This window comes from Olea europaea, unplaced genomic scaffold, assembly GCF_002742605.1.
Source record: "Olea europaea var. sylvestris unplaced genomic scaffold, O_europaea_v1 scaffold571, whole genome shotgun sequence".
Classification (NCBI taxonomy): domain Eukaryota; kingdom Viridiplantae; phylum Streptophyta; class Magnoliopsida; order Lamiales; family Oleaceae; genus Olea; species Olea europaea.
Window position 1 is genome coordinate 336584 of NW_019264047.1, and position 10086 is coordinate 346669.

Below are 10086 nucleotides of genomic sequence, written 5' to 3' on the forward strand. Positions count from 1 at the left end.
ACAACCCTCCCCCCTCACATGGAAGGGGGTTCACACACAATAAAATATTCGTGGATCCCCCTCCATGTGAGAGGAGTGTAATGCATTGGTGTACACGTAGTATTTTCCTTTAAGAGCATCTTAGATCATTTAATAATGTTAAATTCTTGGTTCTGACACTGACCTGTGACCCTATTTCTTCCTCAGAGTTCAGACAAATAATTCTAAAGACAATGATGGTGACACAGGAAGTATCCCCCACTTATTATGCTTTATTCAATAATAACAGCATAAGACACACACAAATAACCACATTCTGCTCAGTCACATCCAATATATATTCTCTACTGCCTTAGTATATGAGACTTATGAGTATATATTTTACAGCCAAATTCACCAGACATAAGAATCCCACGTGTCGTACTGCATCGGATCCTACTCGATTTGTTCCCCTCTGAGTATGCCTTTCAGCGTATTTAAGGGAATGTGATTTTATATTTGTTTGTGCATATGTGACTTTGTATGCTCAATCTGATTCGATCATTTCCAGATGATCAGTTACTGAGAGGATGAATCTTGGGGTTTCATGGTGGAAGAATCATGATCTGTTATCATCTTCTGGATCATGGCACTCGTCTCAGCCTCCGACATCTTATCTCTCTTGCTTTGAGATTCATTATATGCTTGGAAGAACCCTTCGTTTTCTTTCACTAACTCCTTCCAAACTGCAAACCAATTCATAGATATAATCAAAGTCGATCATACCTTGTTTGGCTCTTAATAGTTGGATAGTATTAAAGAAGTAAAAATTAAAATCTCATCTGTTGTACTTTCTAGTACGGTTTAGTGAGATGGCCCTGAAAGTTTTAAGAACAAACAAGTTTGCAATAATAGAGGAAACAATAGATTCTATATATTCATATGCATCATATATATATTCTCCTCCATACTAGGAAATTCAAAAGATAGAGATCCCCGCAAAAAACATGGACAGATCTCCGTGTTACTTGTAGAAGTCGGGGTTTACAGTAATTAATTATATGCTTTGGAGTTAATAGGCTTATCCAAATTATAAGTAGTGGATTCGGTTAGGGGGCAAACCAGTGGAAGTAATAACTGGTTGGATGTTTGCATGCTTGGAAAGGGCTTCCATGCACTCTTCTTTTGTCATGTGGAAGATCAAACACTTTTCAATAAGATATTGTACCTAAAACAGATGAAAACCCATTAAAATAAACAGATCAAAGCTCATAAAAAATGGTTTAGAAGGCCACAAAAGATGCAAAATGACAGCAGGCTTCAAAACATGCAAGAATAATCAGTTCTAAATAAGAAGATAAAGAACACTTATAAGGCGTCAGGATTGATTGATTACCATGTGTATGTATGATGCAGAAGATTCTCCCATAACAGCATGCGGTTCGCACAAGTTCTTGCAAGTAGAGTATTTGCAGAGGGCAGTATATAATGAGGTGATGATCAGATGATATAGAGCCAAAGGAGAGGAAATGGTAGGGGTGGGGCCAAGGTCCCACGTGGGAGATGAATGATAATTGGTGGAGAAGGGATTAGGGGATTTTTAAACCACCATTTTTCTGTCTTTTAAGGATTCTCGTCTCTCATTAGACACCCACGTCTTCACGTGATCAATGGGTCCCATCCACGAGAATATTATAGTTGAGTTCTCAACATATAAGAAATGTAGCAAGTAGGTCACCAACCTTTTGGATATATTCATGGATACTATGAAGAAGATATGATCATTCCGAACTTGGAGTACGATGATAAATTTATACAATCTCCTTTCACTAGCGACAAAGTGATGATTTAGGCAAAAGAAAACATTATTAATACATTTTAGAGTACTCTTAAGTGTCTATAAAGAATAAGTTCTTTGACACGTGTGAGTATAAAGTATGTTTGATCAGCTTAAATTATAATTTAATTTTGCCAAACATGCACTATACTCATCGAATGATGAAAATGAGTACAACCCCGCCTTTCCATCCAATCCTCTAGAATGCCTTAGACCTCGCGCTCTCACTTCCTCTCCTACTTCGTTAACTAGACCACACTACCGGTCCTCTCTTTATCCAAGTCCCACCTAACTCCCTTTTCCAAGCCGCTCATCTCAGTCCCTGTCAGTTCCAACTCCGCTCTCCCACCTAGCCCTCCATATCCTTCTCCCTTCCACACTCCTTTTCCTTATAGACTAACTCCGTTGTTACCCCAATTTTACCCACTTCTCCAACTTTTCTTTTTCTTATTTATTTACTGGAGGGGAAAGTAGTTTTTTACATTCTTTATGTTGACTAAGAACAAGGGAAAAAAGTATTTAACCAAAACTGAGGGCTTCATTTAGGAAAACGTTCCATTGAAGGCACAATAGTTACAAATCCAATTATTAGAATTCAGTATGATGAAAAAAGTCAGAAACTTCTTGATACATTTTGTACATCTTCATTCGTGAGGACCTGCCTATAGTTATATGTTTAGAACACTTCAATAGTAAGAAGATAACCTAATAAGTTATCCTGCCAATTAAAAGGAGCCATGTCGCCTACAGATTGAATTTGATTGTCATTTTGTAAAATATCATTAAGGGTAAAGTATTAGTAAAATTACCATGTTTTTTGTGTGTATGAGCTTGGAAGTTGCTGTTTGGACCCACCAAAGAATGCATATTTGTTTAGTTCAACTTGCATGCATTGAATTGTACCAGTGCAGCTTTGGAGCTCCCAATCAGATCACTGTCAAATCTCTTCCTCTCCCAATAAAGGGCAAACACTTGTAAAGGGTGGCCATTTGGATTATTTAGACTCCTATACGTTAGACTGTTATATCTAAAAATTCAAGATGTTAAAAGTATGATTTCTTCCTTTTTTGTTTTTACTATACCCCAATCAGATTTTTAATAAATTTTGATGTGTTAAGCTTCTTGGACAGGGGATTGGGAAAGGGAATTGGGACAGGGGGCAGCTACCCCTCCAATAGGGGGGCGCCACATGCCCCCTGTCCCCCTAGCATCTCTCAATTTTGATAAATGTTATAAAAATGTGTGATTGAAAAGTTATGTATTCCATAAAATATAAGATTAAAATTATTTATTAACTTTGACATGATTTAAAATCTTAATTTTAATTTGTACCAAATAGGGGCTAAATTATGTTCACCACAAATTAAGTGGTCGCTTAAAGGTGTCCAAAGTCGGAACAATTTATAAGTGCGAGTAGATTAAGATTAACACACTATCTTACAATTATTAAGAATTTAGTTGTTTTAAATTTTTCAATTGATTAGAAAGAATAAAATGGAAAATTTTCGTATGGCCAATTCAAAATTTATTGAATATAAAATTTAATTTATTATTTAGCTTGCTTCTTGCGCGTTGACAGGATTTATTCTCATCAACATTAAACTTACATATCGACATTATAAAATTAAACAATATTAGAATAGGAAAAAAAAATCTAGAACTTTTGTAATTATTGTTTAGTCTAATCGAACCTTCCCCTCGCGCCCTTCCCCTCCGCCCGAAAGCAGTCTAATCAATGTTTACGTATCAAAATATGCTAGCATTTACATTAAGAGAATTTTGTCCTTTACCATAAGTTTATCCTTTTTCCCCTCGTTGGGTATCACAACCCGATTATAACGTCGGTCACAGTTGGAAATAATTGAGCAAAAGGCATATACATTAAAACAAAATAGATTTCAGATATTTCAACAATATTGATCTCAAAAATGATGATCAATAAATTTTCCACACCTAGTCTAATTTTCCTTTCCTAAATTCCTTATTTTGTTGCTTGATACAGAAATGACTATTTGTACTACTATTGAGGTTCATGGTGTGATTGTTCAAGTTCTTGATGCTAAGAGAACTCATTCAAGTGATGCTTTTCTTTTTATGAATGATTTTCAGGGAAGGTTTTTGGTTTCTTTTATTCAGGCTGATGGTTGGAAGACAAAAAGTTTATTGAAAAACCCTAATCAAGAGCCCCCGAAGAGATTTTGGGGTGTTGACACGAAGCTTAAAATATTGGATGTTTGTGTTAGTCCCAAAGATACAATGAACTCGTATTTTCTTAAAGGTTTGCGAATTAAAAATCGCAGAAAATTAAAAACAGTAAAAATAGAACACTAGATATGTTTTTGCTCCAAAGGAGCCCGAATGTTCAGTTCAGAAGAACCTAATCACCCGTTGAGCCTCAATCAAGAGTATGCTCAAAATTCATTAAGTTTCACAAAGAAATCGTACAAATGTTCAAAGAAATCAAAGATTTCTTCGATTTATCTAGCCTCTTTTCTATTACAAAATTCCTCTCAAATGATCAGACGGATCACTAATTCTTTCCTTTCTAACAGAAGAAGAAAATACATCACAAAGATTTTGTTTCATTTTTCAAAGAGAAAAGATCACGAAGAAAACCCTCGCACACACAGAGAGAGAGAAAAGAGTATTCTAGAAAGCCAGTGTAAAAGCCAGGAAAGACGAAAGACCAAGGGTCAAGTGAAATATCTGTAAAACACGGTTACTGAACCAACTTCATCCAATGGTTGAGAGTGTGCCATGTGTACGGCACACACTATTCCATAAGAGGGGTAAGAAAAGCGTTCTTCCAAAACGTGACATTGTTAAAGGACTGGGCCTTCGACAATTTTAAGTAATAAGGCCCAATAAAGAAATAGTGAGGCAACCCATTTCTTTAACAATCTCCACATTGCTGAACTATTTCTTTGTTTCAACTAGTGGATTCAAGCTTTACTTGACTTCATTGGCTCTAAGAACCTGTAAAAAAATAATAATAATAAAGTTAGTTTGGTTTTCAACAAATGAACTTCTGAATATCACTTGATCAGTCTTTTAGGTGATGTTCAAAATTTTCAAGCAATTTGTAAATTTACTAAGTATCAGAATTTTAGTTCCTAAATCAGAAGGATTATATTTTGTAGGGATTTTAACAAGACTGATCAAACCCTGTTCAACCATATTTCTTATTAAATGGAATTTTATGTCAACATGCTTTGTTCTGCAATGATAAACTAGATTTTTACTTAAATGAATGACACTTTGGTTGTCAGTATGAATACCAACAGATTCATTAACAAAATCAATTTCATTTAACAATCCTCTTAACCAAATGCTTTCTTTCACAGCATCACATGCAGCAATATAACTGATGTAACTACTGCAGTTGAGATTTCCAACTAATGTAACTATTGCACAAAGTAAAAATGTAAGAGGATGTTGATCTTCTCCTATCAAGATCACCAGCAAAGTCTGAATCAGTATAACTCTTTAAGATTATAACTTCATTAGTTCTTTTAAACTTTAATCCTAGGTCAATTGAACCTTTCAAGTACCTAAACATCAACTTTATTGCTAACCAGTGTGTTTCCCCAGGATTTGCTATAAACCTACTTAAAATAAAAATTCCATGAGCTAAGTCAGGTCTGGTACAAATCATAAGTTACATGATGGATCCTACAGCATTAGCATAAGGCACCTTCTTCATTCTTTTTAATTCATCATCTGATTTAGGTTATTGATCACTAGAGAGTTTAAAATGATTAGCAATAGGCAATGATACACGCTTGTATTCAGTCATAGAAAAATTTTCAAGTATTTTCTCTATATAAGCAGACTGTTTTAAAAGAAGAGTGCGACTGGACCTATCTCTTACAATTTCCATGCCAAGAATTCTACTGGCTGGACCTTGGTCTTTCATTTCAAATTCAGACTTTAATTTTATCCTAACAGATTCAATTTCAAATTTATCATGACAAGCAAGTAACATATCATCTACATGCAATAACAAATAAATGGATTAAGGTCCACCTAACCCTTTGAAAAACAAACAGGAGTCATAGTTGCTTTTTTCAAAACCCAAAGTCTGAACATAAGAGTTGAATTTTATATGCCACTGTCTGGGGGCCTGTTTTAGCCCATAAAGAGACTTCTTCAGCAAACAAACATTTCCTGTCTTCGATTCAACTTCATAGCCCTCAGGTTGATTCATGTATATAATTTCATCAAGGTCACCATAAAGGAAGGTTGTTTTGACATCAAGTTGTTCCAGTTCCTAGTCAAAGTGGGTAGTTAAAGCCAATAAAATTCTGATTGAAGTGTATTTGGCAGCTGGTGAAAAAATATCATTCAAGTCTAATCCTTCCTTTCGTGTGAAACCTTTTGCCACTAATCTCGCCTTATATCTTCTATTTTCGATTTTAGAGTCTCCTTCTTTAATTTTGAAAATCCATTTGTAGTCAACTACCTTTTTATCTTTGGGTCTGTTGACTAGAACCCATACTCTATTTTTTATTTGAGAATCAATTTCCTCATTCATGGCTTTCTTCTAAAGCTTAGAATCAGGACGATTTATTGCTTTTTCAAAACTATTGGGTTCAGAGTTTAAGGAGTCTAAAACAGAAAATAAAGTAACAAAGTCATCGTTTCTAAATCTAGTTGAAGGTATTATGTTTCTTCTTTCTCTATCTCTTGTGAGTTGATAATCAGCAAGTGGTAGGTTTATAGATTCAGTCTCACATGTAGAATCATTTTGATTTGAGTCATTAATTAATTGAGTAGATTCCACTTCAATCAAATCATTTTGATCTTCAATGGTTTCAGATTGATTTTCCACAATAATTTCCCTCATTAATACAGGTTCTTCAGATTTTGAGGTTGTGGAACTATTACAGGGAAATATTTCTTCATTGAAGATAACATTTCTGCTAACTATAACCTTGTAGCCATTTTGTTCTTTAACCCACAGCCTATAACCTTTAGTCTCCTCCCCATATCCTAGAAAAATACATTTTAATGATTTGGGCTCTAATTTTCCTTCATTCTGATGAGAGTATGTTGCACAACCAAAAACTTTAAGTTTGCTATAGTCTGGCATTCTTCCTTACCACAATTTTTCAGGAATATTGAAATCAATAGCACTAGATAGACTTCTATATATTAAATAAGTTTCAATTTTTAGAGCTTCACCCCAAGACAGTTTTGAAAGACTAGAACTGTGAAGCATACACCTGACTCTTTCCAATAGGGTCCTATTCATCCTCTCAACCACACCATTTTGCTAAGGAGCGTAAATCACAGTTTTGTGTCTCAAAATTCCAAATTCTTTACAAAAAGAATTAAATTCAGAATTACAAAACTTAAGTCCATTATCTATTCTTAGTGCTTTGATTTTCTTATTTGTCTGTTTTCAATCATTAATTTCCACTGTTTGAAATTTTGAAAGGTGTCAGACTTTTGATTTAAAAGAAATGTCCATATCTTTCTTGAAAAATCATCTACTATTAGTAGATAAAACCTAAATCCACTTAGAGTATTTACAGTTGCTGGTCCCCAAAGGTCAGCATGTAAGTAGTCTAAGATGGAGGTAGCTTTGTGAAGACCAATTTTAAAAGGCATTTTAGTTTGGTTTCCAATTATGCAGTCTTCACAAAAATCCAACTTATTGATGTTATCATTTCCAAAACATCCAAATTTATTCAAAAAAATTAACCCTTTTTCAGAAATGTGGTCAATCCTTTTATGCCAGATAAAGGATTTTGTTAAAGTAGAGTTTAAGGTTATAGCACTGTGACCTACTAAAGGTTCAGCACAAATGGTATAAATCCCATTTATCTTAGAAGAGGAGATTATAATTTTATTATTAAGGTTCAGGCCGAGAATACCCTTATATATCATAATGTTATAGTTGTTATCTAGTTCTCCTAAGGAGATTAAGTTTCTTTTGAGTTCGGGGAAATATCTAGTATTGGTTAACTAAAAAATACAGTTATTTCTGAGCATTAATTTCAATTTTTCAACACCCTTTATTTGACAACTCATGTCATTCCCCATTTGGATCTTTCCCCCATCAAGTTCGACAAATTCACAGAATCAATCTTTAATAGGGCACATGTGAAAGGTACAGCCAGATTCAAGGGCCCATTCTTTTGGATCCCTTCTGGTTGTAGTGACAAGGACAACCCCCTGAATGTCAGGGTCATGGTTGCAAGCAATTGCTGCAGAGCCATCAGTATTATTATTTCCCTTTAAATAAGAGATTTTCTTAAAGCAGTCTTTTATTAGGTGTCCTGTCTTTCCACAGTAATAGCACTTCCTGACTTGATTCTTATTCTTCAGTTGATTCTTATTTTTGTCTTTAAATTTCTGATTCACATATTTTCCTTTATTAGAGGAGATAAAATTGCACTAATTTGACATTTTACCACGAAGGGGTTTTTCTTTAATATGCAGACCCTCACCTCCCTTGGAATGATTTGAATCAATTCGTAACTCCAGGTCTTTGTTTCTTAGAGCAGTGATTATGATGTCAACAGTAAGGTCCTCTCTCCCATTCTCTAAGGCATTCCTAACATCCATATATTTCTCACTTAGAGAATTTAGCAAACCAACAACCTCTTGTTGATCAGGAAGCTTTTCATCACAATTGGCTAGATCTTGAGTTAATTTTGTATATTTGTCAATATTGTCTTCTAGACTGCTACAGGGGCCAAACCTAAAGTTATAAAACTGTCTTAGGAGGTAGCTCTTATTAGGCATAGTTTTGGTTAAGTATAAACTTTCCAATTTTGTCTATTTTACCTCGGCAGTAGTAGTTTCACCTACCTTTCTAATTACATTATCAGATAAGTGCAGAAAAATGGTGCTCCAGGCAATCTCAGTTAATTCTTGTCTCCTATAGGCACTAATTTCAGCAGTCCAGGTGCCATCAAAGGCACCTGCACATCTCTGTTGAACCAACAGAGCTCTCATTTTCTGGCGTCAGAGACTAAAGTCTCCAATACCATTCCAGGTTTCAACATCTAATTTTTGAGAAGTTGACATATTGACAAAATATTTTCAAAATTATAACAGTGCAGCACACAGAGTATTGCAGTCCCAAATTTCAAGATTTTAACAAGAAGAATTCAATTATCAGGAATGCAATCAAATATATATATGTATGAGAGTTTAGTATGCAAGATTTATGCAGAGACCAGTAAATGATAACAAATATAATATGCACTATTTAACAGCCTAAGAGGTGGTAATCCTTAATTCCACTACTCGCTCAGATTCCTGGATCCTCTTAAGGGGTCTGGACAAAGGAAAGTAATGGTAGATTACTTACCTTAATGACTGGTTCCAATTTATTTAGGGTTACAGTAACAGAACGTGAGTGAGGTTTTAAAGAAAATACTAGATTCTGAAAATGTTGATTTCAGAATAAAACATCAACTAGAAAATATCAAGAATTGAATCAGAAAGTCAAACCACACATAGGAACCCTCTGAGTTAATGTGAATCAGTATGAACTCAGCAATGTATCAGAAATTCGGTATGTACTCAGGTTGAGTCAACTCAACTCGCCAAACTCAGTACGAGTTGAAGAAATTTCAAGGAGTAATAGTTCACTACCTTATCTTGCAAGATTTACAAGTTTACTTAAAAAAAAAATTCAAAAAATATAGAAAACCTTCGGATCTTGTAGATCAACGAAGAGACTTTTCAAATGAAAAACAAAAAGTTAAAAGGTGGCTCTGATACCATTTGTTAGTCCCAAAGATACAATGAATTCGTATTTTCTTAAAGGTTTACGAATCAAAAATCGCAGAAAATTAAAAACAGTAAAAATAGAACACCAGATATGTTTTTCCTCCAAAGGAGCCCAGATGTTTAGTCCAGAAGAACTTAATCACCCGTTGAGCCTCAATCAAGAGTATACTCAAGATTCACTAAGTTTCTCAAAGAAATCGTACAAATGTTCGAAGAAATAGCCTCTTTTCTATTACAAAATTCCTCTCAAATGATCACACAGATCACTAATTCTTTTCTTTATAACAGAAGAAGAAATTACATCATGAATATTTTGTTTTATTTTTCAGAGAGAAAATATCATAAAGAAAACCCTCGCACACACACACACACAGAGAAAAGAGTATTCTAGAAAACTAGTGTAAAAGCCAGGAAAGACGAAAGACCAAGAATCAAGTGAAGTATCTGAAAAATACGGTTACTGAACCAACTTCATCCAATGGTTGAGAGTGTGCCACGTGTACGGCACACACTCTTCCATAAGAGGCGTGAGAAAAGCGTTC

The 10086-nt window shown here is 34.6% G+C and overlaps 1 protein-coding gene across 1 annotated transcript; it reads right to left on the reverse strand.

The window, feature by feature from the left end:
* Window positions 1-204: 204 nt before the first annotated feature.
* Window positions 205-1504, reverse strand: LOC111389239. The gene is made up of 3 exons (XM_023014129.1): window positions 1355-1504; window positions 1081-1186; window positions 205-704 (listed from the first exon to the last, which is right to left on the reverse strand). Exons 1-3 carry the CDS (start codon window positions 1385-1387, stop codon window positions 538-540), a joined length of 306 nt encoding a protein of 101 aa, XP_022869897.1. The 5' UTR covers window positions 1388-1504; the 3' UTR covers window positions 205-537.
* Window positions 1505-10086: the final 8582 nt, after the last annotated feature.